General features: G+C 57.4%; 2 protein-coding genes across 8 annotated transcripts; one reads left to right on the top strand and one right to left on the bottom strand.

The window, feature by feature from the left end:
- Positions 1-1,392: 1,392 nt before the first annotated feature.
- On the top strand, positions 1,393-15,521 carry ADGRE5 (adhesion G protein-coupled receptor E5). 4 transcript variants are annotated; one of them, XM_037018823.2, is made up of 21 exons: positions 1,393-1,499; positions 1,653-1,871; positions 4,887-4,934; positions 5,148-5,282; positions 5,793-5,948; positions 9,430-9,561; positions 10,105-10,251; positions 10,684-10,830; positions 10,914-10,960; positions 11,087-11,164; positions 11,292-11,469; positions 11,546-11,653; positions 11,868-12,091; positions 12,551-12,742; positions 13,413-13,604; positions 13,791-14,017; positions 14,139-14,205; positions 14,340-14,431; positions 14,515-14,683; positions 14,764-14,859; positions 14,946-15,521. In XM_037018823.2, the coding sequence occupies exons 2-21, from the start codon at positions 1,832-1,834 to the stop codon at positions 14,973-14,975; spliced, it is 2,505 nt and encodes an 834-aa protein (XP_036874718.2). In that variant the 5' UTR covers positions 1,393-1,499; positions 1,653-1,831; the 3' UTR covers positions 14,976-15,521. The 4 variants fall into 4 exon arrangements, with proteins under 4 accessions (XP_036874718.2, XP_036874714.2, XP_036874716.2 ...); XM_037018819.2 differs by lacking the exons at positions 1,393-1,499; positions 10,105-10,251 and having other exon boundaries at positions 1,624-1,871; XM_037018821.2 differs by lacking the exons at positions 1,393-1,499; positions 9,430-9,561; positions 10,105-10,251 and having other exon boundaries at positions 1,624-1,871.
- Positions 15,522-15,610: 89 nt separating this feature from the next.
- On the bottom strand, positions 15,611-23,632 carry DDX39A (DExD-box helicase 39A). 4 transcript variants are annotated; one of them, XM_017645725.3, is made up of 11 exons: positions 23,291-23,632; positions 19,453-19,664; positions 19,214-19,341; positions 18,324-18,416; positions 17,795-17,978; positions 16,980-17,098; positions 16,551-16,682; positions 16,344-16,453; positions 16,098-16,242; positions 15,846-15,993; positions 15,611-15,754 (listed from the first exon to the last, which is right to left on the bottom strand). In XM_017645725.3, the coding sequence occupies exons 2-11, from the start codon at positions 19,658-19,660 to the stop codon at positions 15,738-15,740; spliced, it is 1,284 nt and encodes a 427-aa protein (XP_017501214.1). In that variant the 5' UTR covers positions 19,661-19,664; positions 23,291-23,632; the 3' UTR covers positions 15,611-15,737. The 4 variants fall into 4 exon arrangements, with proteins under 4 accessions (XP_017501214.1, XP_017501213.1, XP_073076153.1 ...); XM_017645724.3 differs by having other exon boundaries at positions 23,282-23,631; XM_073220052.1 differs by lacking the exon at positions 19,453-19,664 and having other exon boundaries at positions 23,282-23,631.
- Positions 23,633-23,997: the final 365 nt, after the last annotated feature.

Raw genomic sequence — 23,997 nt, 5'->3', positions numbered from 1 at the left:
ATATTACCCCATTCCTTCCTCACCCTGGGCTTTGAAGCCAGTGGGCAGGCACGTTAATCCCATTCACCGGACTAGAAAACTGAGTCCCGGGGGAGGCCATACCCTTTCCAAGAGCCCAAGACACATCCCAGGGAGGAGAGACCTAAAGATACAGCGGGGCAGCGCCTCCTGGGTCTCCCAGGTTGGAATCTCCACGCCCCGCTTCTCCAGGGACCAGGTGTTTAACCTGCGGGCTGGTCAGGATGTCAAGCTGCGGGGTGTCCAGCTTTCCTAGGGGAGAAAAAGCCAAAAATCTGCCCCAGACCTGGTCTGGCTTCCTCTCCTCCCAGCTTCCTCCCACGAGCCCCCTAGGCCCCCTGGCAGAAGTTTTCCCGGACACTGTCCAGGTCAAAGGGACGGGTGGTGGGCAGGAAGGGGTTAATTCCGGGGGTGGGGGTGCCCCGTTGTCCCTCAGATAATGCTGCTGCCTTCGGCCTTCTGTGACCTTTTTTTTCCATTACCACGATCGTCCCTCTTTCAACGATAGTGTATTCTAAATTATCTTTATTTACTTTTTTGCCTCCTTGAACCCTTTCATTTAAGAAGAAGATTTTGTTTTGACGTCCTAACTTGAAAACACTTCTTGTTGCCCCGAAGAATCAATAAACTGAAAAACAAATAATATCAGGAGAAACATAAAGCCAGGTGTCTCGCTAAACCTCAGAGCCATCAAGGTGCCAAAGGCACGTTAGCACCCACGAGAGATTTCCTCCAGGCCCTTCTCTCTCACGGGGGGCACCCGGGACTGGGCTTGCCTGTGGATCGTGGACCGCGGCTCAGTCACCTGTTGGCCGTGTCTCAGCAGCCTGGCCCCTCTGCAAAACGGAACTCACAGCAGCACCTGCCTAGCAGGTGTCTTGTGGAGTAAATGAGCTAAAATCCATAAATAGATCATTCTAGGAGAATCAGGCCTGGCTCAGATTAAGCACTTCATGAATAATAGAGCTTCTAAAAATTATTAGATGGCTGGAGAAGGCAAGCCAGTCATGTGACTTTTTTGAAAAGGAAACAGCTCTCCTATCATGTGATTCTCTTTTTAACAGGGTGCTCACCAGCCCCTGAAATGTAAGGTTCCCACCAGGTGCAAGGCAGATTCTGGCCAGCTGCAGGCACAGGCACCCACGACCCGAAGTTTCTCCTCTTGGTGCCTGTCTGGCGTCCGTGAAGGGCTCCTTTGTGCTCTGCCAGCCCTGTTTGGAATCTAGTGTCGCTGTGCTCCAGCCTCCTCCCCTGGGAAGACATCAGGGACACACAGATGCTGGCACGGGCGTGCCAAGGCAGTGCTCACAGCGTGGTCCCCCAAGTGGGGGCCCCAAGCTACTTCTGACATGACCCTCCCTGAAGAGCCAAAGTGCCCCTGCCGCCCCGGTTTCCCCTGGGATACAGGCGCCCGTGCGCAAGGGGCCAGGAGGTCGTCAGATGTTCAGATAGTGGAGGATCTCAGAGCAGGGCGTGTGTGTGTGAGCGCGCGCGCGTGCACAACCCCCCGCGTGTGTGTGTGTCTGTGTGTGTGTGTGTGTGTGTGTGTGTGTGTGTGTGTGTGTGTGTGTGTGTGTGTGTGCACACTCCCCCGCGGGTCTGTGTTTTCACTGCACTTTCCTGTTGGTTTTCAGCTGCCCGCCAGTTCCGGGGAGGGCCCTGGACCCGCGGCTGCCCCCGCCCCCCCTTCATAAAGCCCGGCCGGCCTTGGGACACCCGCGCAGCTGCCCCGCCCGGAGAGCTTGGACGGACGGCCCCTCTTCGGCTGGACGGCCGGGCCCCTCTTCGACTTCTCCTGGCAGTGGCTCACGCCATGGGAGGCCCCTACTGCGGCAGATCCCTTGTCCATCTTGGTGAGCATTCTGGGGCCCCGCCAAGAGGGAAGGAGTCCCGGGCAGCACCCCTTGGCACCGCAGCCACCACATTCCCTGTGAAGAAGTGGGAGGTGCGGCTGGCAGCTCTGAGGCCTGCGGCAGAGGAAGCCACATGGTAAGGCAGGCACCGCGGGCACATGAGGAGAGGGGCTGGCAGTGCCCGGGCACCCCCATGCCCTGGCAGGACTCCCCAAGGTTCCCTGAGAGCACGCGCCCACTCCCAGGAGCTCTCTGAGCTCTCTACTGGGGATACTTTGGAGGAGCTCCCTAAGAGGAGAAACTGAGGCATGGGGGAAGTGAGGGGGCAAGAAATGAGTGCTGGTACCCCACAGGCAGCTGCTCTTAACATAGGGCAAGGGGTGTCAGGAGCTGGGAGCCGGGACCCCATGTCACCCCTCTCCCCCACCCCTTCTCTGAGGTATGGGGACCCCAGAAACTGCCATTCTTCCCCCACTTCAGACCCGGGCCCAGGTCTACTCTGTGAGTTGAAGGGATCCTGCCAGCTGCCCGCTGCTGGTTTAAACTTGACTTTCGCTGTGACTTCCCCGGGACTCCCTTCCCGCCCCACCCAGGGTGGCTCTAACGGTTATCAGGCCACTGGTTGCCTTAGCAACCAGGCAACAGAGAGTGAAGAAATGGCATTTGGGGTGTCATCTGGAGTTTTCCCCCAGCCACGGGATGGGGAAGCCCTGGGCTGGCCCGGCGTGCAGGCCTGAGTGCAGTGCCCCCACCCTACCCCCGCTCAGATCAGGAGACAGGAGTCCAAACGGGGGCCCGTGCATCACTGGGGCCAAGTCACAGAGCCCCTGAGCCTCCATACATCGATAAAAAGGGGAAAAAATCTGTCTCCACTTAATAGAGTTGGGTTAAGGGTTGTATGTGTTTGTACACAAACTATTACTGGTTCGCAGTAAGTATTAAGCAAACTATTATCATTATTTCCTTCTGTAGCTCTGGGAGGACGCATGTTCTTAGCCTGGGAAATATTGCAATTTTACCTCACCTTCCTATTACTATTTCCCTCTGGGTAGGACACTAGTGGGCCTAAGGGATGGGCCGGGGGGTGGGGGGTCCTTGGCAGGAGGATCAAGGAGAGGGTGACTGCCCCTCTCCCATCCCAGGGTTCCTGAGCAAGAATCTGGTTGCTGGGGCTTGGCATGGGGAATGCAAGCCAGATGGGACAGGGAGCAAAAGAGCAGCTCCTGTTTGGTTGACTTCCAAGGCCCCAGATGGAGCAAGCCGGGCCAGCAGCCTCCGTGGGCGGGGAGGGAGGGGAGCCCAGCCCAGCCCCGGCAGAGGGGGTAGGCATGAAGGAGTCTGCCCCTCCCCGCAGGGCCGGGGAAAATTAGACCCCTCCATTCCACCTTCTTTAGCTCCCTGTGTTCCCAAGATTCTTCCTGAGACTGTTCTGGTTTCCAAGCCTCAGTTTACCCATCTTAGAATGGACGCTAACGGGGCCTCTGTCTCTCGGGCTACTCTGAGCATGACAGTTGCTATCTGGGGCTTTGGGAGCTGAGGACGAATCAGCCTGGGGCCTGTTCTGCCAGGGAAGGTCATTTTGCTGTCTGTCCTGCAAAGAGGAACTGAGCCCTGGCCAAGGGTGGAACTAACCAAGCCCTGTGGCTGGCGAGGAGGAATAGAGGAATCCTCAGTTCAGAGAGAGGAAGGGCGTTCCAGCGTCCGTTTAGCCCAGCTGGGCGGGCTCCAGGGAGAGGAGCTGGCCTTCAGGGTGCCCAGTCTGGACTCAGGGGCTGAGTGGTCTGGGTGCCCTCCAGGCTGCACGCCCCACAGCACCTCAAGCTGTGCTCACAGTGAGGGCCCCAGAATCCCCTGGGAGCCCCATCCAGAGGCCGCAGAGGGCATGAGTCATTCCTTCCCCTTGGCCCAGGAAGTGACTCACGCCTGTCCTCCCTCCCAGCCCCCAGCCCTCCACCCACCACCCGACTTTGGGTCTCCCTGGACCCTCAGGGGCTGTGGTGTCTCCCTGAATGCCCGGATGAGCAGGGAGAGACCGGGCATCTCCCCCAAGCTCTCCCCACGCCTTCCCCTTCCCCTCTGTGTTGCCAATCACTCTGATTTTTTTCTCTATCTTGCTCTCCATCTCTGTTTCTCTCCGCCCCACCTCTCCATCTGTCTCTCTCTTCCTGAGTTCTCCATCTGTCTCTCTTACCACTGGTTTCAGAAACTTTGCTCCTCTCTCCATCTCCCTGTGCGTCTGCCTCCTTCTCTATTTTCTTTCCCTCTCTGTCTCCTTGTCCATCTTTCTCTGGTGAATGGCAAGGAGCTCCCCATGTCTGGAGTCCCTGCTGATTTGAGGAGAACCCTCAAAGACATGTCCTGGGAGTGGGGCACCCCTGAGCAGCAGGAACAGCAGCGGAGGAGGGCCCGTTTGGCACCACCCCACCATGGTGTCCACAGTGTCTTCCTACACATGGGGCGCCTGGTCCGCAGTGTCACCGCTAGGTCCCAAGCTGGTGGTCCAGGCCGACCAATGTTGTAGGTGTGGTGTGCAGGCAACTGTGTCCTGGAAGCAGGGGTCGATTCGGGTGGGTGGTGGGGTTAATGGAACTCCTGTCCAACCTCTTCATTTCTATATAAGGACACTGAGAGGCAGGTGGACACACCAGGCAGGATTCACATGCCTAGTCCTCACGGGAATGTGTGAGGATGTGGGGTCCATTATCCTAGTTCCCATTCTACAGAAAGGGGACACTGAGGCACTGAGAGAAGAGTGACCTCACCAAAGTCTGGGATTTGAACCAGGGCCGCCTGGCTCCAGTCTGTTTACTGACCTGCTGCCCACAGGTCAGCAGGAACCAAGACCCCCTCTGGGCTTAGGCCCTTGCCCCATCCCTCAGTCCCAAATCCATCCCCAGGTGGCTGGGGACAGAGCCCAAGCCTGGGAAGGGTCCACAGCCTCCTACCCTCAGATGTGTCACCACTGGGGCTCCTTCCTGCTTCGGCAACCCCCGACCTCCCCTCTCTCTGTTTCAGCGCTGTGTGTCTTGCTGACTCTGTTAGAAGCTGGATTCTGGAGCTCGGGTGAGTCAGCTGGGAGTGACATGGTCCACAGCCAGAACTGGGGTAAAGGGTCCTGGGCCCCCACCCCGCACCCCTCAGCCCAGACAGAAGCCTGATGCAGGTGGAAAGCCAGGCTAGCCTCTCCCCAGCCCCTCCCTGTCTGGAGGTGACCCTGCCCCGTCCCCAGCCCCTGGCTTCAGCCCTCATCTCTGACCATGATCTCCATCCCCACAGCCTCTGCCCCCACAGCCTGTGCTCGCTGGTGCCCTCTGAACTCCGTATGTGTCAATGCCACCGCCTGTCGCTGCAATCCGGGATTCAGTTCCTCGTTTGGGGAGATCTTCACCAGCCTCTTGGAGAGCTGTGATGGTACAGAGGCTTGGGGGGGTGGGGGCATGCAGAGATGGTGGTGCGAGGCGGTGGGGCACAGCCCAATGCCTGTGGGTGGAGCGCATGGCTGGGGCCTCAGCCTTCGCCCTCGGGACTATCACCAAGAACAGAGAAAAAAGAAAGGGAAAGATAAATGTGGAAAATAAGAAACAAACTTTTGGAGAGTGTGCCTCAGTTTGTCCTCCCAGAACAGGAGCAGGGGATGCAAAGCTTCCACCCACCCCCTCTCTCAGCACTCCATACTGTGTCCAAATCCAGGCTGGCAGCCAGAGGGCAGAGAGGAGCAGAGCTGATTGTGTGAGCTTCAGGAATGGCTCGCTCCAGCTTCAGCCCAGCCTCTACAATATAGCCAAAGAGGTTAATTCTTTCCAAAAAGACACTGATTAAGCCTCAGGTCCCATGCTGGGGAGCCAAGATAGGGGATGTGAATCTCTGCTCTGAGGGAACTCATGCTTTTGAGAGGTGACCCTTTATCCTATTAAATTCTAGACATCAATGAGTGTGGACCACCCTCGCCCACGTCCTGTGGAAAATTCGCAGACTGCCAGAACACAGAGGGGAGCTACTTCTGCACGTGCAGCCCAGGATATGCGCTGGCTTCTGGGGCAGCCGCGTTCAGGAATGCAAGTGAGAACACATGTCAAGGTAATGAGCACCCCACACCTTCCAGCTCCTCGTCCACGAGGTTTGGAAACACCAGATCCTTTCCTGCAGCATCTGGCAGCAGGGCCATGGTGACAGGTGCAGCACCCAGGTTCTGAGTCGAGACAACGGGTGCCTGTGCCCACCTCACCAGCACAGAGAGGCAGGGTGACATGAGGGTCAGGAGCACAAACCCTCGCTTTGCCACTGATAGCCGCGCATGTGGCATTAGCCAGGATACTCATTCAGAAATCTCCGTTAACGAGCGAAGTGTAATCATTTTGTGTGCGAACTGTGTAATTATTTTTGTGCCTGTTTTTTTAAAGAGTCCCTATCATCTTTTTTTATTGAAGTGTCATTGATATACGATCCTGTGTTGGTTTCAGATATACCACACAACAGCTGCCCATATTACTGCCTCCTCGTCCCCTCTAGTGCGGTCACTATCTATCAGCGTAGTGAAATGTTACAGAATTACTCACTGTATTCTCCGCGACCATCCAAGTGACCAACCTATATTGTGACTGCGCATTATTGTGCCCCTTTATTCCCTTCCCCGTCCCCCCCACTCCAGCCCCTCCCCCTTGGTAACCACTAGTCCTTCTCTGTCTGGGAGTCTACTGCTGTTGTTTTTTGTTTTGTTTTTTACTGCTGTTTTGTTCCTTCTGTTTCGCTTTGTTTTTTATTAGAGTCCCTAACTTTAACAGATAAGAACAAAAATTGCTTTCCCTTTTGTTCACAGTGGGACCTTGGGCAAGTAATTTCACCACCCTGTGCCTCAGTTTACCCATCTGTATAAAGGGCACGGCATGGTGCTTACCTCATACAGTTGCTGGGAAGGTACATGAGATCACAAAGCACGGAACAGTGATGGCCGTTGGGTTTCCTGATGATAATCATTGTGATATAAAGCACCCTCTCCAGGATGGGTGTCCCTGGGAACCGTGCCCCAAGCTGGGCACCCGGAGAGCAGCTGCCCCAACCCATCCCCTTATCGCAGCACATCCTTTGCCATGTTGGCATGCACTTGCCTGATGACAGCACAGTTCAGGCCCAGGAGGAATGGGGCCTCCACGCATTGTCAGGCCTTGTCCCTTTTCCATGGAGAGCAGGCAGGCAGGGGACGGGGCCTCCGATAACCTCTGGGGGAAGATGGGACCAGCAGTGGGGGGATAGGAGCCATGGCTTGCCGGGAAAGAAGAGAGAGGAGGTGAGCAAAGGGGAGGTGAGGAGGCGGAGCCAGGGTCCAGAGGGCCCTGAGGAGGGCCTAGGCCTGCCCTACTGTGAAGAAGAGGGCCTGCAACCTTGGTCTCAGCCCTCTCCTTCCTCTCTGCTGGTCCACAAGGGTCCCTGTGGGTGGAAGTTGTGCCCCAAATGTGGCCTGGCCAGAGGACAGAGCCTTCCTGTGAACTGGAAAAAAGTCCTTCAACTCCAAATGAACACAGCATGCTGGGGAGTTGAGTTGGCTGGATTTCAGCTGCATTTCAGCCACCACGTGCCTTCTTAGCTGGATACCCTTGCGCAGTGAGCAGCCTGTACAACTGCACATGGTGGTCATGGATCCCACTCAGTGTACCTGGACTGCGGGATGCCTCCCACTCACTGGTGTGAACCCACAGGTGGTGGTTGTGGTTACTGATGTGCCACTGGTTAGACACAAGCCAGAGCTGAGAGAAGGAGACCCAATACAGTGGCTGGGCAGAGACACGGATGCACAAAAGCGAGACCCCTGCAGATGTCAAGGTGATTGATGGGGAGAGAGCAGCCTACTGGTTTGGACCAAGCCCTGCCACCTGAAGATCTAGCTCTGTGACAGGCTCAGCTGGGCCATCTGTGCTGCCCCACCCCCCACCATTCCAGCCTTTGCCACACTGAGGACACATCCACCACTGTCTTGGCAGCTGGATCACAGGCAGGCACCCAGGTTACTCCCTGGGCTCCTCACCCCACTTTCTATGGGCATCAGAGGATGTCCTGGGCACCTTCCCACTGGTCTCCCCATCCTCACTGAACACCAAGGCTCAGAACCCTCTGTAGAGGGTCACTTCTGGATGTTTGGAGCGTCCCCTCTGCCCACCTGGCATCCTCTTTGCATAAAACAGAAGCGGCAGGTAGCATCAAGACAGTTCACGAGCTCGCAGTGAGGTGTATTCCAGGAAAGTATTTGTCGTCTTTGCCGTCACCAGTGACTGCCCGGATGAGACCAGAACCACACAGGTCATGAGGGACTCAGGGACCTTGTCTGGAAATGTGGGAGGAGGGCAGGCCCACTGTCCCCAGCCAGCCCTGGCCCTAGCGAGCAACCCATCCTGGAGAAGCTGCCTCCTGACCCTCTTCTCGGCCTCTCAGCCTCTGTCCATTTTCCCATGCAAGGCTCTGCCCTGACCTACCCTGTAATTTTGGTTCACGGCTCTGAGAGCAGCTTGGATGACTGGGACATGGAGGACGCTGTGTCAGGCATGGGTAGGGTGGCATCAACTCCCCATACACACTCGGAGAGATGGGTGAACCAAGAGGCTGGACCAGACAACAAAAGGCCGCCATCTGGTGCCACTGCCCCAGGCCTGGTCCTCTCTTGAGGTCCGCCCAGGTCCCACGGGGAACAAGCCCTCTCAGCAACAGAAGGTGGAGGCTGAGCCCTGCTCAGTGGGGCCCACAGGTCTGTGTCCCTGGTCGGAGGCGAAGGGCAGCCACCCTCGCCCATCAGCCCCTGCTCCCCCCTCCAGCCACACAGCCCTCACCCACTGCCAGCCCCACTCCCATGTGGATCCTCGCCACTTCCTGCCAGTACAGGGAAGCCTTCGTGGGGGTCAGAAAAGGCACCTTTGCTGCTCCAAGGCTGCCTGGCTGGACATCAGACCCCACTGTCCACCACAGCCCGGTGCCTACTGTCTGGGTGGCCCTGGCCTGTCCGGCACCATCCTACCCTCCCTGCCCCTACCCGCAAGCCTCAGCCTGGAAGGGCCTGGCTCAGGGGTGAGTCTTGGTCCACCTCCATGGAGCTGGAGTCTCAGAGTCGGCGCAGATGGGCAAGCACCGTCTGGCCAGGGTCACTGGATTCCAAGAACCCAGGCGAGTCCCTGGGAAGGCAGGACAAAGGCCATCACCGCAAGCCAGGACGGTCCTGCTCGGGAAGACATTTCCCTGCACTTGGTTCCCAGGAAGGCCCCTTTGTTCAAGTGGGCAGGCTGGGACCCGGGTGGCCGTGATGTCCCTGCCCCAGCCGGGAGCTGCCCGGGAAGTCAGAGCTGGCAGATGGGGAGGACTTGGGCCTCTTGTGGCCACATCCAGACAACAGCGTGTCAGGACCACCCCGCTCCCCCACGGGATGCCTCCATGTGAATTAGAAAAGAAGGGCACCCACTCACTGGGAAGGAAACAGAGGGGCCTTCTAGACGCCTCTGCACCAGGAGACATGCTGACCCGCAGCCCTGAAGGCTGCCCGCGGCTGCACGCATCCATCACCCTCTCCTTCCCCTTGCAGACGTGGACGAATGTCAGCTGAAACCCAGGGTCTGCAGAAGCCGCGGAATCTGCATCAACAGCCAGGGCAGCTACTCCTGCCAATGCCCGCCTGGCTTGGAGCTCAGTCCGGAGGACCCGAGGCTGTGCACAGGTACAGGCCCCAGACGACGCTGTGAGGCTGCTCTGGAGCTGGGGAAGGGGCCGAGGCAGATGCGCCCTCCACAGGAGGAGGGAGAAGATCCTCAGGGCCCCGCAGCACCAAGGGCCTGCCAGGCCCTGCCCCGGGATTCGTGGTCTTGGACGGTCCCTCCACAGAACAGGAGGTGGCAGGGCCCTTCCTGGTGAGCATCCCCAGACCTCGCCCCTTGCTCATCTGTCACGTGGGAGCTGAGAGACGAGTCACTTACAGTTCCCAGAAAGGAATGTGTGCCAGAGCTTGAAAGAGAGCAGGCAAGAATCCCTGGAAAGGAAATAATACAACCCCCATGACTCAGTTTCCCCCATGGTTTCCCCACCTGTAAACCCAGTCCCCGCCATGCCCATCTTGCAGGGAGGCCACCTTAAGGTGCTTTGAGGTTGAAGCTGAAGGTCACCAGGTGGTGGCCTGTGCAATAACACGGGGTCCTTGGTGCCGGGCACCGAGGAGTGGGTGCAGTGAGCGGAGGGGAGGCTGACCCTCTGGCTTTGTCCTCAGATGTGAATGAATGTACCTCAGGGCAAAACCCATGCCACGACTCCACCCACTGTTTCAACATCGTTGGGAGCTATGAGTGCCGCTGCCGCCCTGGCTGGAAGCCAGTTCCTGGGTCCCCCCATGGCCCAAACACCACCATCTGCGAAGGTCCAGAGCTCAGATTCTGCACCCCCCAGAGACCCACACTCAAAACATCCGACCACATATTCAATGGCACCCACACAAACCAAGCAGGATGAATGCTGGGGTGCCCTGCCATGCCAGGCTGAGGCTAGTGGGAGAAGATCTAGGGGGTTCTGGAGAAGGACCTGGGGTACCAAGGGGGAGGCTCCTTGGGGACCCCAGGCAGCAGCTGTTACTAATTGGAGCAAAGGTATTTCAGTATTTCACAACCTGTATGTGTGCACAGGGCTCATGTGCTGTGCGGCAGACTCTGCACACTTCCACAACTTTGGCATCTATCACTCAGGGAGGTGGGGCCACCAGATGGCATCACCTCCTGTTAGAGGGGACACTGATACGGGAAAAGGAAGCAGGACTGGAGAGCAAAGAGACCTGACCCCTTTCCTGTGTCCCCAGATATGGACGAGTGCATCGCCGGGCAGCATAAGTGCCACAACTCCACCATCTGTGCCAACACTGTGGGCTCATACACGTGCCACTGCCGCCGAGGCTGGCAGCCCAAACCTGGATTCCAAAACAAGCAAACGAACACCACCTGTGAAGGTAGCTGGCCTGGCCCCAGGCCTCACCCCCAACACACACGCAGATATCACCCCACCTAACGAAGCTCCACTCTGTCTCTGCAGAGATGTCCTTCCCCGCCTGGACCATGCCCTCTGGTATCAAGAGCGAGGTGAGTGGCCCTAGCAGGGACGAAGAGTCAGGAAACCCTTCCATGCATCCTTCTCTGTTCACCAATTTCCCCAACCTCCCCACGACCATCCTCAAGGCCCTCTGATCTCATCTCTCCCTTTTCCAGCGTCTCTCTCGTTTCTTTAAAGAAGTCCAGGATCTCAGCAGAGACTTCACGGTAGCTTTGGCCAAGAACACCATCAAGGTAAGGGCAGGACCCAGGGAATCCCAGGAGAGTGTATGGATGGCCCACAGAGGTGGGGCTGAGATCAGGGTCCCCGGGTCAGCCCTTGTGGTGCAATGAGCCAGCAGCTGTCATCCATGACCCCTAGAAACTCATCGGGTCAGTGGACAAGCTGATGGAAGTCCCTGGGGACATGGAGGCCCTCGTCCTGTCTGATCGGCACCATGCTGCCACTCACCTGCTCTCGGGCCTCGAACAAGTCCTGAGGACCCTGGCCAAGGCCATGCCTGGAGACTCTTTCACCTACCGGTCCCTTTCAGACACAGGTGAGGCCTCATCCTGCCCCAGCCCTGGGCCCCATCCTGCACCTGGAATCCCCAATCGCTGCCCCTCTCCCTCCAGAGCTGTCCCTGATGATAAAGGATCAAGGGAAAGGCAACCTCACCATGGGCCAGAGGCATGCCCGGATGCAGATGGCCTGGGCCATGGCAGCTGCAGCCAATGACTCAGGTAACAGCAGGGATCCGGAAGGGACATGGGGGAGAGAGAAGCAGGAAGTGGCTAGGGGTGAGATTCAGAGTATGTAACACCTGGAAATGGATGGCTCACCAGGGACTCCAGGCATGGCAGTGGCCTGGCGAGCCTGGATGAGCGATCTGAGAGGGGAGGACAGGGTGTAGGAAGAGAGAGGGCAGGAGAAGGCAGCCACCATGTCGTCCCACAGACCCCACGGTGGTGGGCATCCTCTCCAGCCAGAACATGCAGAAATTGCTGGCCAACGCCTCCTTGGAGCTAGACCCCAAGAAGCAAGTCCAGCTGGAGGAGACCCACCAGAGTCCCGTCCATGGTGCCCAGCTCAGGCTCCTCTCTGCTGTCAACTCGGTCTTTCTGAGCAACACAAACACAAGCAAACTCAACTCACCCATCACCTTCGCCTTCTCCCACCTTGTGAGTCCTCGGGTGGGGCAGGGGCCTCAGCCCTATGGCTCACCCCACAGCCAAGGTCACAGCGGCCCCTCTGCAGCCTTCATTTCCCTACCTGTGCCCACTTTGCTCCCTCCTTGAAGGCACCTTAGGGCCTTTGCATTTGCTGTGCCCTCTGCCTGGGACACATTTCCTTCAGGTGACACAATCCTTTCACCTGTCTCCAGTCTTTCTTCAAATGTCACCTTCTCTGTCAGGCCTTTCCTGACCTCCTTATTTAAAGTTACAATCTGTAAACACTCCCCCACTGCATGCCAGCCCTAAAAGGCGGGAACTTGTCTCTGCCCTGTGCACTGCTGTGTCCCCCAGCCTGGCACACAGTAAGGTATTCAGTAAATACTTGTGAAAAGCAGCCCTCCTGGGGTTCTCATCTGACTAATATGGGTTCCAGGCTAACCTCTCTGATCACCACCCACTCCCCAGCCTCACCTACAGCAAGAGACACTGGGGCCACGGCAGGAGCTGATCTGTGCCTTCTGGAAGAGTAACAACGACAGAGGCGGCCACTGGGCCACCACGGGCTGCCAGACACTTGGCACCCAGAACGGCAGCACCACCTGCCAGTGCAGTCATCTAAGCAGCTTTGCCATCCTCATGGCACACTACAATGTGCAGGTGAGCCACCCTGGCGCTCCCCTCAGGAGCCCACAGGTGGCATGGTTGGCTTAAAAGAGACAGTCAGATGGTTTTCCATAGTGTGACCCAACTTGTTCTGTAGCTGCCAACCTAGGTGGATCCTGCCACACACCCCAGCCCTTCCCTGGTACCCCCAGGCCTCCCCGTGATCCAGCAACTAAAGAGTGTGGCTTGCCACTGAAGGTGCTGCTCCCCTAAGTGCCCCTCTGGCTGCGCACCTCCAACCAGTTGTTAAATACTGTGAAAAGCTCCTGAGGGAGCCCAGCTTTCTGTATGTGGCCACAGATAAGTTGGGCCATGTGGATAACTGGAACAGGCCAGGTGCAGTAGGGGAGACAAAAGTGTGGGGTTTCCATGAGCTGATATGTGTGGCCAGGTGTAGGAGGGGTGGGAGATGGGACCATCTCTGGAGAGCAGTCTGAGCATCTAGTGCAGAGGCCCATCAGGAGGACCCCTGGAGCCCTGCTGCGTCTATTGGTGTACGTTTTGGGGGGTTATTTAGGATGAGAGCCATAGCGTATAGATCAGATGTTGAAGGCAGAGGAGGTGCAGGGGTGAGCTGCCTGACCAGAGTCCTGCAGGCCAGGTCCCTAGTGGATCAGGGAGGCCGACGGGTCATGGAGCCCCACCCACCCCATCCCGCATCCAGGACCCGAAGCTGGCCCTGATCACCAAGGTAGGACTGGCGCTGTCGCTGGTGTGCCTGCTGCTGTGTATTCTCACCTTCCTGCTGGTACGGCCCATCCAGGGCTCACGCACCACCGTGCACCTGCACCTCTGCATCTGCCTCTTCGTGGGCTCTGCCATCTTCCTGGCGGGCATCGAGAACGAAGGCGGTCAGGTGAGACCCTAGCCCTTGGGGAGGGGTCCCTCTGTCACCTGAGCGCCGCGCCACCGAGGTCCAGGGGAGCGACGGTCCCGCCCACTCCGGGGACTCAAGGGCGGCCTATAGCTTCGCCCCCCCGCACGGTCGGTCGCGCCGCGTGGCCCCGCCCCGCGCCAACGTTCACCCGCCCCCGCCCATCAGGTGGGGCTGCGGTGCCGCCTGGTGGCCGGGCTGCTGCACTATTGCTTCCTGGCCGCCTTTTGCTGGATGAGCCTGGAGGGCGTGGAGCTCTACTTCCTCGTGGTGCGCGTGTTCCAGGGCCAAGGCCCGAGCAAGCTCTGGCTCTTCCTCATCGGCTACGGCGTGCCCCTGCTCATCGTGGCTGTCTCCGCGGCCGTCAACAGCCAGGGCTACGGCCGCGTCCTCTAGTGAGTGCCTGGTGGAGGGGCGACGGCGGGGCGGGGGAGGGCCGGGGGGCGGCACCGCGCCCAGTGCCGGGATAGCCTCCCGGACACCGGGCGCTGACAGGCACGCCGCCGTTCCTCCCAGCTGCTGGTTGGACCCAGACCGTGGCTTCCTCTGGAGCTTCCTGGGACCTGTGACCTTCATCGTTTTGGTAGGTGCCCCACCTGATCCCTTCAAAGCCTGAGGGGCATGGCCCCTCATTGAGCCCCACGAAACCACCTCTCACCCCAATTAGTTCCAAGGACAACCCTAATCTGAATTCTGTGCACTCGCCCCCCACCGCAGTGCAATGCTGTCATCTTTGTGACAACTGTCTGGAAGCTTACTCAGAAGTTCTCTGAGATCAACCCAGACATGAAGAAATTAAAGAAGGCCAGGTGAGAGCAGGGGCAGGGGGCAGGCAGGGAGGGGAGGAGTGGGCGAGGCAGGTACCCTCGCCACAGCCAACCTCTTCCTGCAGGGTGCTGACCATCACCGCCATCGCCCAGCTCTTTGTGCTGGGCTGCACCTGGGTCTTCGGCCTGTTCCTCTTTGACCCGCACAGCTGGGTACTGTCCTACACCTTCACCATCCTCAACTGCCTGCAGGGCCTCTTCCTCTTCGTGCTACATTGCCTGCTCAACAAGAAGGTGGGCTGTGGGCCAGTGTAGTGTTTTGCTGGTGGGGGAAGGGGGCTGCCCCTCCCTGACCTGGCACCGGTGCCCTGCAGGTAAGGGAGGAATACTGGAAGTGGGCCTCCAGGGTCACCGGGAACAAGTATTCAGAGTTTGCCACATCCACATCTGGCACCAGTCACCAGACTCGGGTAAGGGCCATGCCTGGGGTGGGGATGTAGGGCTAAGAGACACCCTGGGTCTGTGCTCAGTTCTCATGGAGCCCTTTCCTCTCCAGACCCTGAGGCCCTCAGAGTCTGGCATGTAACGGAGAGGTTCTGGCCATGCTGGCAGCACCCATGGCCTCTGCAGCTTTTGCACGTGCTGAAGACTGTCTCCTCTCCCACCACTCTGCTCCTTCTGCCTAACTGCCTCAGCGGTGTGCGAGACGGAGAGAGGGTGACAGCTACGGCCTGGTACTGACCCAGGACGCTGAGCCGGGGTGGAGTTGGACCTGCTGGGCCTGCTTCTGGCTGCCTCTCGGTTCCACCCAAGCTGGGACCCAGGGTGGAGGAGAAGCTGGCCTGGGGCTGAGCCCCTTGCCCTGGTACACGAGGCCTGGACAGACTAAGGGCTTATTGCTCACTTGGACCAATTTCCACATTAAGCTAAGACTGAGGTCTGGGGTGGGCGGAGGACAGAGCCCCTCCAAGTCCCACACTGCCTGTGGCTCATGGTACAGAGGCCTCTCTGCCCTGGGGACAGAGGGTTCTCACTGTTTTGATGGGTGTGGATGTTGTGTAATGTTTTTTTATCTGTATAAACCTTTCGATGTTGACACTTAAAATTAAATATCACACTGATACAGAAGGTGGCTAGCTGGCTGGGGGCTCACTGGTCATTCCCCTTGTGTCTGTGAAATGCCGAAGGGCAACTAAGAAACAGGTGGGATGGGAGCCAGGCTTCCATAACAAACATTTATTCTTACATAAATCTACAGCTTTTGAACAATAAAAAGGTCCACTGTTGCCTAGAAAACTTGGAAGCAGCACTTAAGAGGCAGGGCAGCTCCAGGCGGCCAGGCACATGGTTACCGGCTCTGTTCAACTGTTGAAAGACACACAGAGAGGCCAGTGAGCAGGGAGGGTGGGCATGGGTGCGGACTCCCTGGCCCCCCAGCCCAGCCCCAGCCGCTTACTGTAGGTGGAAATGTCGATTTCCTCCGGAAGTTCTGCCACATTCACTTCAAACCGGTCCTGAACATCATTGAGGATTTTGGCATCATTTTCATCAGACACAAAAGTGATGGCCAGGCCCTTAGTGCCAAAGCGCCCTGCACGGGCCACCTACAGGCAGACAAGAGCAGGGGTCAGGCCACAGACATAGCCTGGGGACCTCAGAGCAAGCAGAGCCAGGTCCCCACCCACCCCACATCTGTGGGGCCACTCACCCGGTGAAGGTAGGTGTCCGAGTCCTCAGGCATGTCATAGTTGAAAACAATGTTGACTCGCTCGATGTCCATCCCTCGGCCAAACAGATTTGTGGCTACCAGCATCCGCTGCTGGAAGTCCTTGAACTGCTGGTAGCATGACAGACTGGGTGCAGGAGGGACAAGAGGTGGCTGTCAGACACAGGGCTCCTGGGCGGTGGTCCCCATGAGGGGCCGGCCTTGCCTGCCGGGGCAGCGGACACTCACCGCTCCTCCTGGGCCATGCCCCTGTGGATGGCGATAGCCGGGAAGTTCTGCTCCACTAGGAGCTGGGCCAGGGCCATGCAACGCTGCACAGACTTCACAAAGATCAGCACCTGCCAGGCAGGGGAAGGGGATGAGCAGCAGTCAGGACCGGAGTCCCCACCTCCCGAAGTCCCAGAACCCAAGACGGGCACCAGCAGGAAGTGAGACCTGGTTGAACTCCAGAACATCCAAGAGGTCAAAGAGCTTGCGGTTCTTCTCGCTGTCTTTGAGCTTGACGTAGTACTGCTGCAGGCCATGTAGAGTGAGCTTGGTCTCATCATCCACAAACACCTCCAGGGGCTGTGCAGGAAGGGGAGCAGGAAGGAGTGGCCAGGGCTTACTTCTGGACACCCCACCAGAGCCTTCCAGGGGGTGACTCCATGCTGCAATGCTTCCCAGAGGGCCTGCCATACCCCAGAAATGCCTCTCCTGACAAGTGGATCTAAGTTCTGACTAGCTCAGGTGCAGACAAGACGGAAGGGAGGAGGGCTCTGCAGCCTCCCAGCATCCTTGTCATGGAGCAGCAGCTACTCAGGACCTCGGCCCAGGAGGGCAAGTGGACGCACTGAGGTCTTGGCCGCATCCCATCCTACTCACGTCTTGCATGAACTTCCTGCAGACAGGCCGGATATCCTTGCTCAGTGTGGCACTGAACATCATGCACTGCTTCTCATGAGGTGTCAGGTGGAAGATAGCCTGCACGTCCTGCCGCATATCTGGGATGGGAAGGCAAGACACAGACAGGCTTGAGCGCCTGCCAGAACACAGCCCCCACCCGAGACCAGCCCCAGCCCCTCCCAACCTGTGCCAGGGAGCCATATGACAAGGGCAGTGTGAGCCAGAGTGGAGGGAGGGGTGAGTCCCAGGTGCCTGAGGGGCTGGACTGGGGGTGAGCACAGGCGTGGGAGGGGCTGCAATCCACTTACACGCTGCCAGCGTGGAGCAGCCGTGCCAGCACGCCTCGAGCCATGCTTCAGGGAGGGGAGCCTGAGGCAGAGACAGCTGCTGGGGTGAGAGCTGCAGCCGCCTCCCGGGACACAAGCCCCTTCTCCCTCGAGCCCTGTCAGGGCTCAATGAGGGCAGGCAGGGCCTAGAGCTAACCCAACAAATAGGCGGCAAGGCCACGGTGGTCAAGGGTTAGCATCTGCACATGCCCGGACACAACTCATTTGGGCCCTGTGGTACCTGCTTGGGCTCAAGAGCAGGTCACCCTGCCAATGTTTTAACAGCCCCTAAAATTTGTTTACAGGAGATCTATGTGCTGGCCACCCACATAACCCCACTGTACAGAAACTGTAAACCACCTGCCGTGTCCAGGCCCACCTGGCTCTGGGGTGGGGGTGCTGCAATGGGTAGGAGAGGGAACAGCTGGGTGGGCCTCCGGCAGCCCCAGTCACCATGAGGACACTCACCCAGCTGCTCCAGCATCTTGTCACACTCGTCCAGCACAAAGTGCTTCACATTCTTCAGGCTGAGGCTCCTGTTCCGCCCAAGTGCCAGGATCCGGCCTGGTGTGCCCACCACAACGTGGGGACAGTTCTTCTTCAACACTTCTTCATCCTTCTTGATGGAGAGACCCCCGAAGAATACAGACACCTACGGGAATAGAGAGGAAGCTGTTTTTATCCATCCAGGGGCTGAAGGCTTATACACCACTTCACACTTACGGCCCCTAGCCGGGGCTCCAAACCCCCAGCACCGCAGCCTGGCGCCGGCAAAGGCCTCAGAGCCTCGCCATGGCTCAGTGAAGAGCAGCCCCAGGGCTGCACCGGGCACAGGTCTCTGGGGACCATGCATAATTCATCAGGCTTTCAAGGAGCACAAAGTACCACAAACCTCAAAAGCGGCCACTGCAGCCAAGCTTGGTAAACACTGGGCGGGCCAGAACCGAGGCTGGCGGGACTGCAGAGGGCCACGGGGGGCCTGGCTGAGGGGGCTCACCTTGACGCTGGGCATGTACTTGGAGAAGCGCTCATACTCCTTGCTGATCTGGAAGGCCAGCTCCCTTGTGTGGCATATGACGAGGACTGTCACCTGTAGGCAGGTGGGAAGAGCACTCAGGGCAGCATCCGAGTCCTCCTCAGCTAGAGCCCTGCTAGCACTCTCCCTGGGCGGCCCGTGCCCATCAGGCCCCACCAAGCGGCTCCCCGCATGTCCAGCCACCGGAAGGCCCAGTCCACATGCCTGCACCTCCTCACCGCCCTTCATCTGCTGCTCATGCCCTAGGTCCTCCCATGGGTACTGGCTCGGACCCACAGGAGGCCAGGTAACTGTCCCACCTAGCCCAGCTGGTGACAGGCCCCACGCTAACAGCTTGCTGAGTCTCTGCTCCCTGCCCGGCTCTCAGGAGGAGAGCTGATCCTGCCCTCAGGCCCTCAGTGCCAAGCACTGCAGCTCACAGCGGCCTCTCATTACACTGTCTCCTTCACTGTCTACTCAAGAAAATGAGGGCTCACGCGCCCACATGCAGCCCAAGGATGTGCACCACAGCGGGACAAAGACAGAACACCGGAAGTCCCCTCGATTTTTTTCCAAGATAGTGGATACAACGTTCGTTTTGGGAGAAGACAGCCAGAGCCTGGCAGCAGCAGCATTGATAACAAAACAGTGCTTAGCACAACCCTGCCTCTGGGCAATCCAAATACACGACCAAGTAACAGCCGTATCTCTGAAGAACAAAACACAGGCACTTTTCATTCTCTTGCCTTATCCTTGGGGAGATTTTATTATAACAGTACCGTACTTAAGTTTTTAAAAGTCCACAAAGAGAATCTGGGAACACCGCCTCAGGGAGCTGAGCCGGAGGGATGGGGGTGGGGGTGCACACCCACCTGTCCATTGATAGGCTCGATCTGCTGCAGGGTGGCCAGCACAAACACCGCTGTCTTGCCCATCCCAGACTTGGCCTGGCACAGGATGTCCATGCCCAGGATGGCCTGGGGAATGCACTCGTGCTGAACTGAGGGAGAATGCACGCCTGAGTCACGGGACCCCGATGCTCCCTGCTGGGCTCCTCAGCAGAGGGCTCAGGGGACCACGGTGGGCAGCCTGGGGGACCAGGGAAGCATACCCTCAGATGGGTGCTCAAAACCACAGTCCACGATGGCCCTCAGAAGCTCTGGCCTCAGCAGAAAGTCCCGGAAGCCAGAGCTGTGGATGGAAACGTAGGAACCCTTGACGTCTTTCTTGGGGGGAATTGGAGAGCTCTCTGGAGGGGCCTGGGGCTCTTCGTCTTCCTCATAATCCAGAAGTTCGCTCTCCACATCCTGTTCTGCCATGACACTGAGGGCACGGAGGGCAAGGCAAATGAGAAAAGGGGAACCCGCCCACCTGCCGCCTGCCAGGGAAAGGCGGAGGATGCACGCACAGCCTGCGGGCTGCTGACACAGGGCTACGAAGGGTGAAGTGCTGGGGGTCCTTGAGGTGGCAAAGAAAGCCACCCAGCTGAGGAAGCTAGGCTGGGACCATCCTCTAGGCCACCTGTCATGCCCCCCACAATGACTCCTGCAGAGGACCATCAGCTCCTCCGTGCAGCCCTTCCCAGCTCCGCTGTATGGCCACATCTCCACCTTCCCTTAAGCCACCCCAGCTCTCCGTCTCCCCACTCCCATATGTGCACACGTACCTCCAGCTCCAGGCCCTCCCCTGCTCTGAGGGAAACCCGGACTCCTCCTCCTCATTGGCCCAGCCTGTCTGCCTCAAGCCACACCACCCCTTTCAAACCACCCCCGGTGTGTCTGGCTGCTCACTCACTGAGCCAGCTCTCAGCTCTTGCAGCCCACTGCCACCACCACCACGACGCCCTGCTCCCAGGTCTTCGCACAAATGCCTCCTCAGCACTCTGGTCTCAGCTCTAATGAATGGCCTCACACCAAGGAGTCTAAAGGAGCCCTTTCCCTGTTACTCCCCAGGGAACCCACCAGGCCTACATGGGTAGGATGCCTGAGACCTGGCGATGTAGCTGCCAGGATGCTGGAGAGATCTCACATTGTGAGTGAACAGTGTCTGCCCAGCCCGGGCTCCTCTGCTATTTGTGGTCTGCACAGGGGAATAATTAAGTACTCTCATGAAAAGGCCTCCCTGTGGGCCCGGGCCAATAAGAATGAAGCCGAGATAGTAAATGGAATTAATACAAAGCCTGCTCAACTCCTGGCTTTATTTAATCCAATACATAAAGAGCTCTTCCAGGTGTAGGCTAGGGGGGATGCAAGGTGAGAATACTGTCCTGTGTCCTCCCTGTCCCACCCAGCCTCGGTCTGGGAGTACAGGTGCTGAATCAGCCTCTCTTCCTGAGATGGATGCAGAGGGTACCGGGCCAGTTTCTGGCCGCCCCATCACTCATTCTCTGCACCAGGACCAGGGCTTTACCCACCCCCATGCTGAGGCCTCTCTCAAATTTGCATGTGTCAATCAGATGATTTCCCTCTACTCCAGCCTCAGTTACCCAGCTGGAAGTTGAACTCAAAATGCCCAAAGCAAAACCCTCATTTCTCCCCACAGACTTCCTTCCCCCATCTCAGAAGAGGTGAATTTCATTTCCTCAATGGCTCTGTCTCTTTGTGTCTCTGTCATGGTCCAATCGACCAACAAATTCCACAAGGATCAGGCCACTCTCCCCACTGCTACTTCACTGGTCCCAAGCTACCCTCACCTTTCTTTTTTAAAGTTAGAATAGTTTTATTGAAAGATTCACATGCTATATATACCATTTGCTACTTAAAATGTACAATCACTCAATGGTTTCCAGTATATAGTCATAGATGTGCTCAATCATTAGCACGATTTCAGAACACTTCATCACCTCCAGACTGAATCCTTTAGCTATCCTCCTCCTTCCTCACCCCAAACCCCTTTGGCAACCACTAATCTATTTTCTTTTCTAAGAATTTGCCCTTTGGGGACAGTTCACATAACAGAGTCATACAACCCATGACCACGTGTCTGGTTTCTTTAACTCAGTATAACATTTTCAAGGGTCATCCACCTTGCACAGTACCTCATTCCTTTCTGTGGCTGCACAATATTCTGTCGTGAGCGTGTACCACAGTTAGTTTACCCAGTGTCAGTCAGAGGGCACATCTGGCAACGTCTTCTGCCTGGATTATGCCAAGTCTCCTCACTGGTCTCCCTAGTCTCCATTCCAACCCCCTGTCCGTCTGCTCTCCCCGCAGTGGCCAGGAATCACTACTCTGCTCAAAACCTCCAGAGGCTACTGCTGTGCTCAGAATAAAACTCAAGACCGCACCACAGCTTACCAGGCCCTTGTAAAAACCTGATACCTCTATGCTCATACCTCATCATCCTCACTCACTGGCTGCCGTCCTCAGTACCTTTGCACATGCTATTCCTGCTGCCCCCAAGAGTCAGAAATCCCCCTTCTTTAAGGCCTCTGTTGCTGCAGAAGGGCATTTCCTGCAGGCCCCAGGTAAAATATATGCCGCCCTGCCCCCCAAGTCATGCCAGCCCCAGAGCCTGAAACTCAGTCTAGCACACATCAGGTAAGCACTAAACAGGAAAGGTGGAATGAATGGAACTAGAGTCAGGGCTTCAAGGCAGTTCAGGGGCAAAAGTAAGCACTTATCCTTATCTGATTCTTGAAACAAGCAATCAGATACCAGCCCTGAGGATTCAGACTGTCAAAAACAGGAAAGGGTCATTTCCCAGGCAGCAGAGAACAGGAGCAAGGAAAGGCCAGTTCTAAAAGTTCCAGACCCTTTTGGTCAATGGAGAGTATGGAGAATCACTGGCTGACTTGTTGGCTGGCTAGAAAAAGCAGAAAACAAAGCTGGGAGGCTGGTCAGGTCCAGGGCATTCATGTTTAATTTGTTAAGCAATAAGGAATGCTGATTAGGTTTTTGAGCTAGTGACTCAATCAGGACTTGCTCAACAGCAATTGACTTGGAGTGGAAGATAGAGGAATGAGACCAGCGGCAGAAAAACCAGCTACCAAATGAGAGAGAATCAATCAGGGCAAGGGCGTTAAGCAGGTAAGAGGGTGGAACACCCCACAGGGTAGGGCCGTCCCCTGGGTCATAGATACCTGGGCAGAGAAGAGCCAGAGCCATATACTCTGAGCTTCAAATCTGGGTGACCAAGAGGAGATGGTGTATTTCAAAGAAATGAGTGATCAAATGAAGCCGTTTTGTTTTGATGGGGACAGATGGAGTGTGAGGCACAAAACTTTCTAGGCAATGACTACAAAGGATCTTCAGCTCCAAAGATCAATAGAGGACCTTAATGCGGTTTGAATCGCCCAGGGCGGTGGCGGGGATGGAACTCCAGGATCCAATCAACTCGAAAGCCGACACGGGATAAGCGACAACTGAGACATGCCCACAGGTACCCATTCACTCTGAAGGCCCCCAGAGAGGATTTCCACCTAGGCGTTTGTTCCCGACCGGGACATCCTCTTGGCCATAAATCTCTGGAACCAGGAATCCCTTAATTACACAACAAGAACACAGTATACTGAGGGAAGGGGAAGTCCCTGGGACTCGAGAGAGGGCCGTCACGTCCACCAACACCGGCTTCTTCCACCGCAGACCCAAACCCCGGCGTCGACTCCCCGGGCCTCTCCCCACGGGGCAGCCTTGGGTCTCCAAGAACAGGCAGGTTCTCTCATCAAGCCGGGGCCCAACCGCCGACCGCAATGACAGCCCCTCCCGGAAGCTGAACCCGGGTCCAGGGCGCCAACGGTCAGTCCGCCCCTTGCGCTTGCGCATGCGCTCCGGTGCCCAAAGGCCGCCCCCGCGGGCGCCGGACGCCCCAACCGCCCCGCCCCCCCTTGTCTCGAGCTCCCACCTCCTCCTTTCCTCAACCCCAAGCGTCTCCCCTAGCCCGCTCGCCTTCAAGTCCCGCGTCTCCGCACCGCTGCCCCGAGCTCTGGGCCCGCCGCTCACCTGGCTTACCGTTCGCCTCCGCGTGCTCCAAGGAAGGCAGCTCGACTCCAGTTACCGGTCGCGCGCTCCAACAAGGGCGGTCATGCTTCCTGCCTCCTGCGTCCAACTGCGGCTCCGCTCACTGGGCCGCTGGCTTTTCACTCAAGAGAGGCCTAAGCGATGATTGGATGCTCTTGGAGGCGCCTGGATGCTATTTGTCGAGCGAGGAAAGAGGAGGTGCCTCCTGCCTCTGGTTCATTGGTCAATCTAAAACTAGGCGGGCTGAGCCTGACGCGAGCCTGCGCGCTGTCACATGATGGGGATTTTTGCCCTCGGAGGACGCTGCTGTATTTACTACTGGTAAACGAAGCCGCAGTGATTAGCCTGCTGGACCCGGAATTCAGGGCTTCCGGAGTGGGCATCAGTCTGCGCGTGCTCCTAGTCTTCCACAGTGGAGTTTCGGAAAGGGTCCTGAGAATTGGGAGCTTGGAATGACTCCAGCGTGGAGAGAACGTTTTGCACCCACGTGGGGGAGGAGCCCCTAAGGGCGAGGGAGTGAGAAAAACAGTCATAAGCAGCAGTTGCCGTTTGCTGAGAGTCATATCCTAAATCAGACACTGGCTAGTGGTCATCCGGTTCAGGCCACAAAACCAAAACCAGGATGTTTTCATCATAAAACTTTAAAAAATTTTTACTCTTCGCTCGTATTAAATTTCCCCAACCTTCCCCTCCCACAC

This window comes from Manis javanica, chromosome 13, assembly GCF_040802235.1.
Source record: "Manis javanica isolate MJ-LG chromosome 13, MJ_LKY, whole genome shotgun sequence".
Taxonomy (NCBI): Eukaryota; Metazoa; Chordata; class Mammalia; order Pholidota; family Manidae; genus Manis; species Manis javanica.
The sequence above is the reverse complement of the archived record's forward strand: the minus strand, read 5'-3'. Positions and strand labels throughout refer to the sequence as shown.

Coding starts and splice junctions, on each gene's coding strand:
- ADGRE5 (XM_037018823.2), top strand. CDS start 1,832: ATGGGAGGCCCCTACTGCGGCAGATCCCTTGTCCATCTTG. Junction 10,831..10,913: donor AACGAACACCACCTGTGAAG/GTAGCTGGCCTG, acceptor CTGTCTCTGCAG/AGATGTCCTTCCCCGCCTGG. Junction 14,206..14,339: donor CTGTGACCTTCATCGTTTTG/GTAGGTGCCCCA, acceptor CCCCCACCGCAG/TGCAATGCTGTCATCTTTGT.
- DDX39A (XM_017645725.3), bottom strand. CDS start 19,660: ATGGCAGAACAGGATGTGGAGAGCGAACTTCTGGATTATGAGGAAGAC. Junction 16,683..16,979: donor GCAGGAAGTTCATGCAAGAC/GTGAGTAGGATG, acceptor CTTCCTGCACAG/CCCCTGGAGGTGTTTGTGGA. Junction 16,454..16,550: donor ATGTTCTGGAGTTCAACCAG/GTCTCACTTCCT, acceptor CCTGCCTGGCAG/GTGCTGATCTTTGTGAAGTC.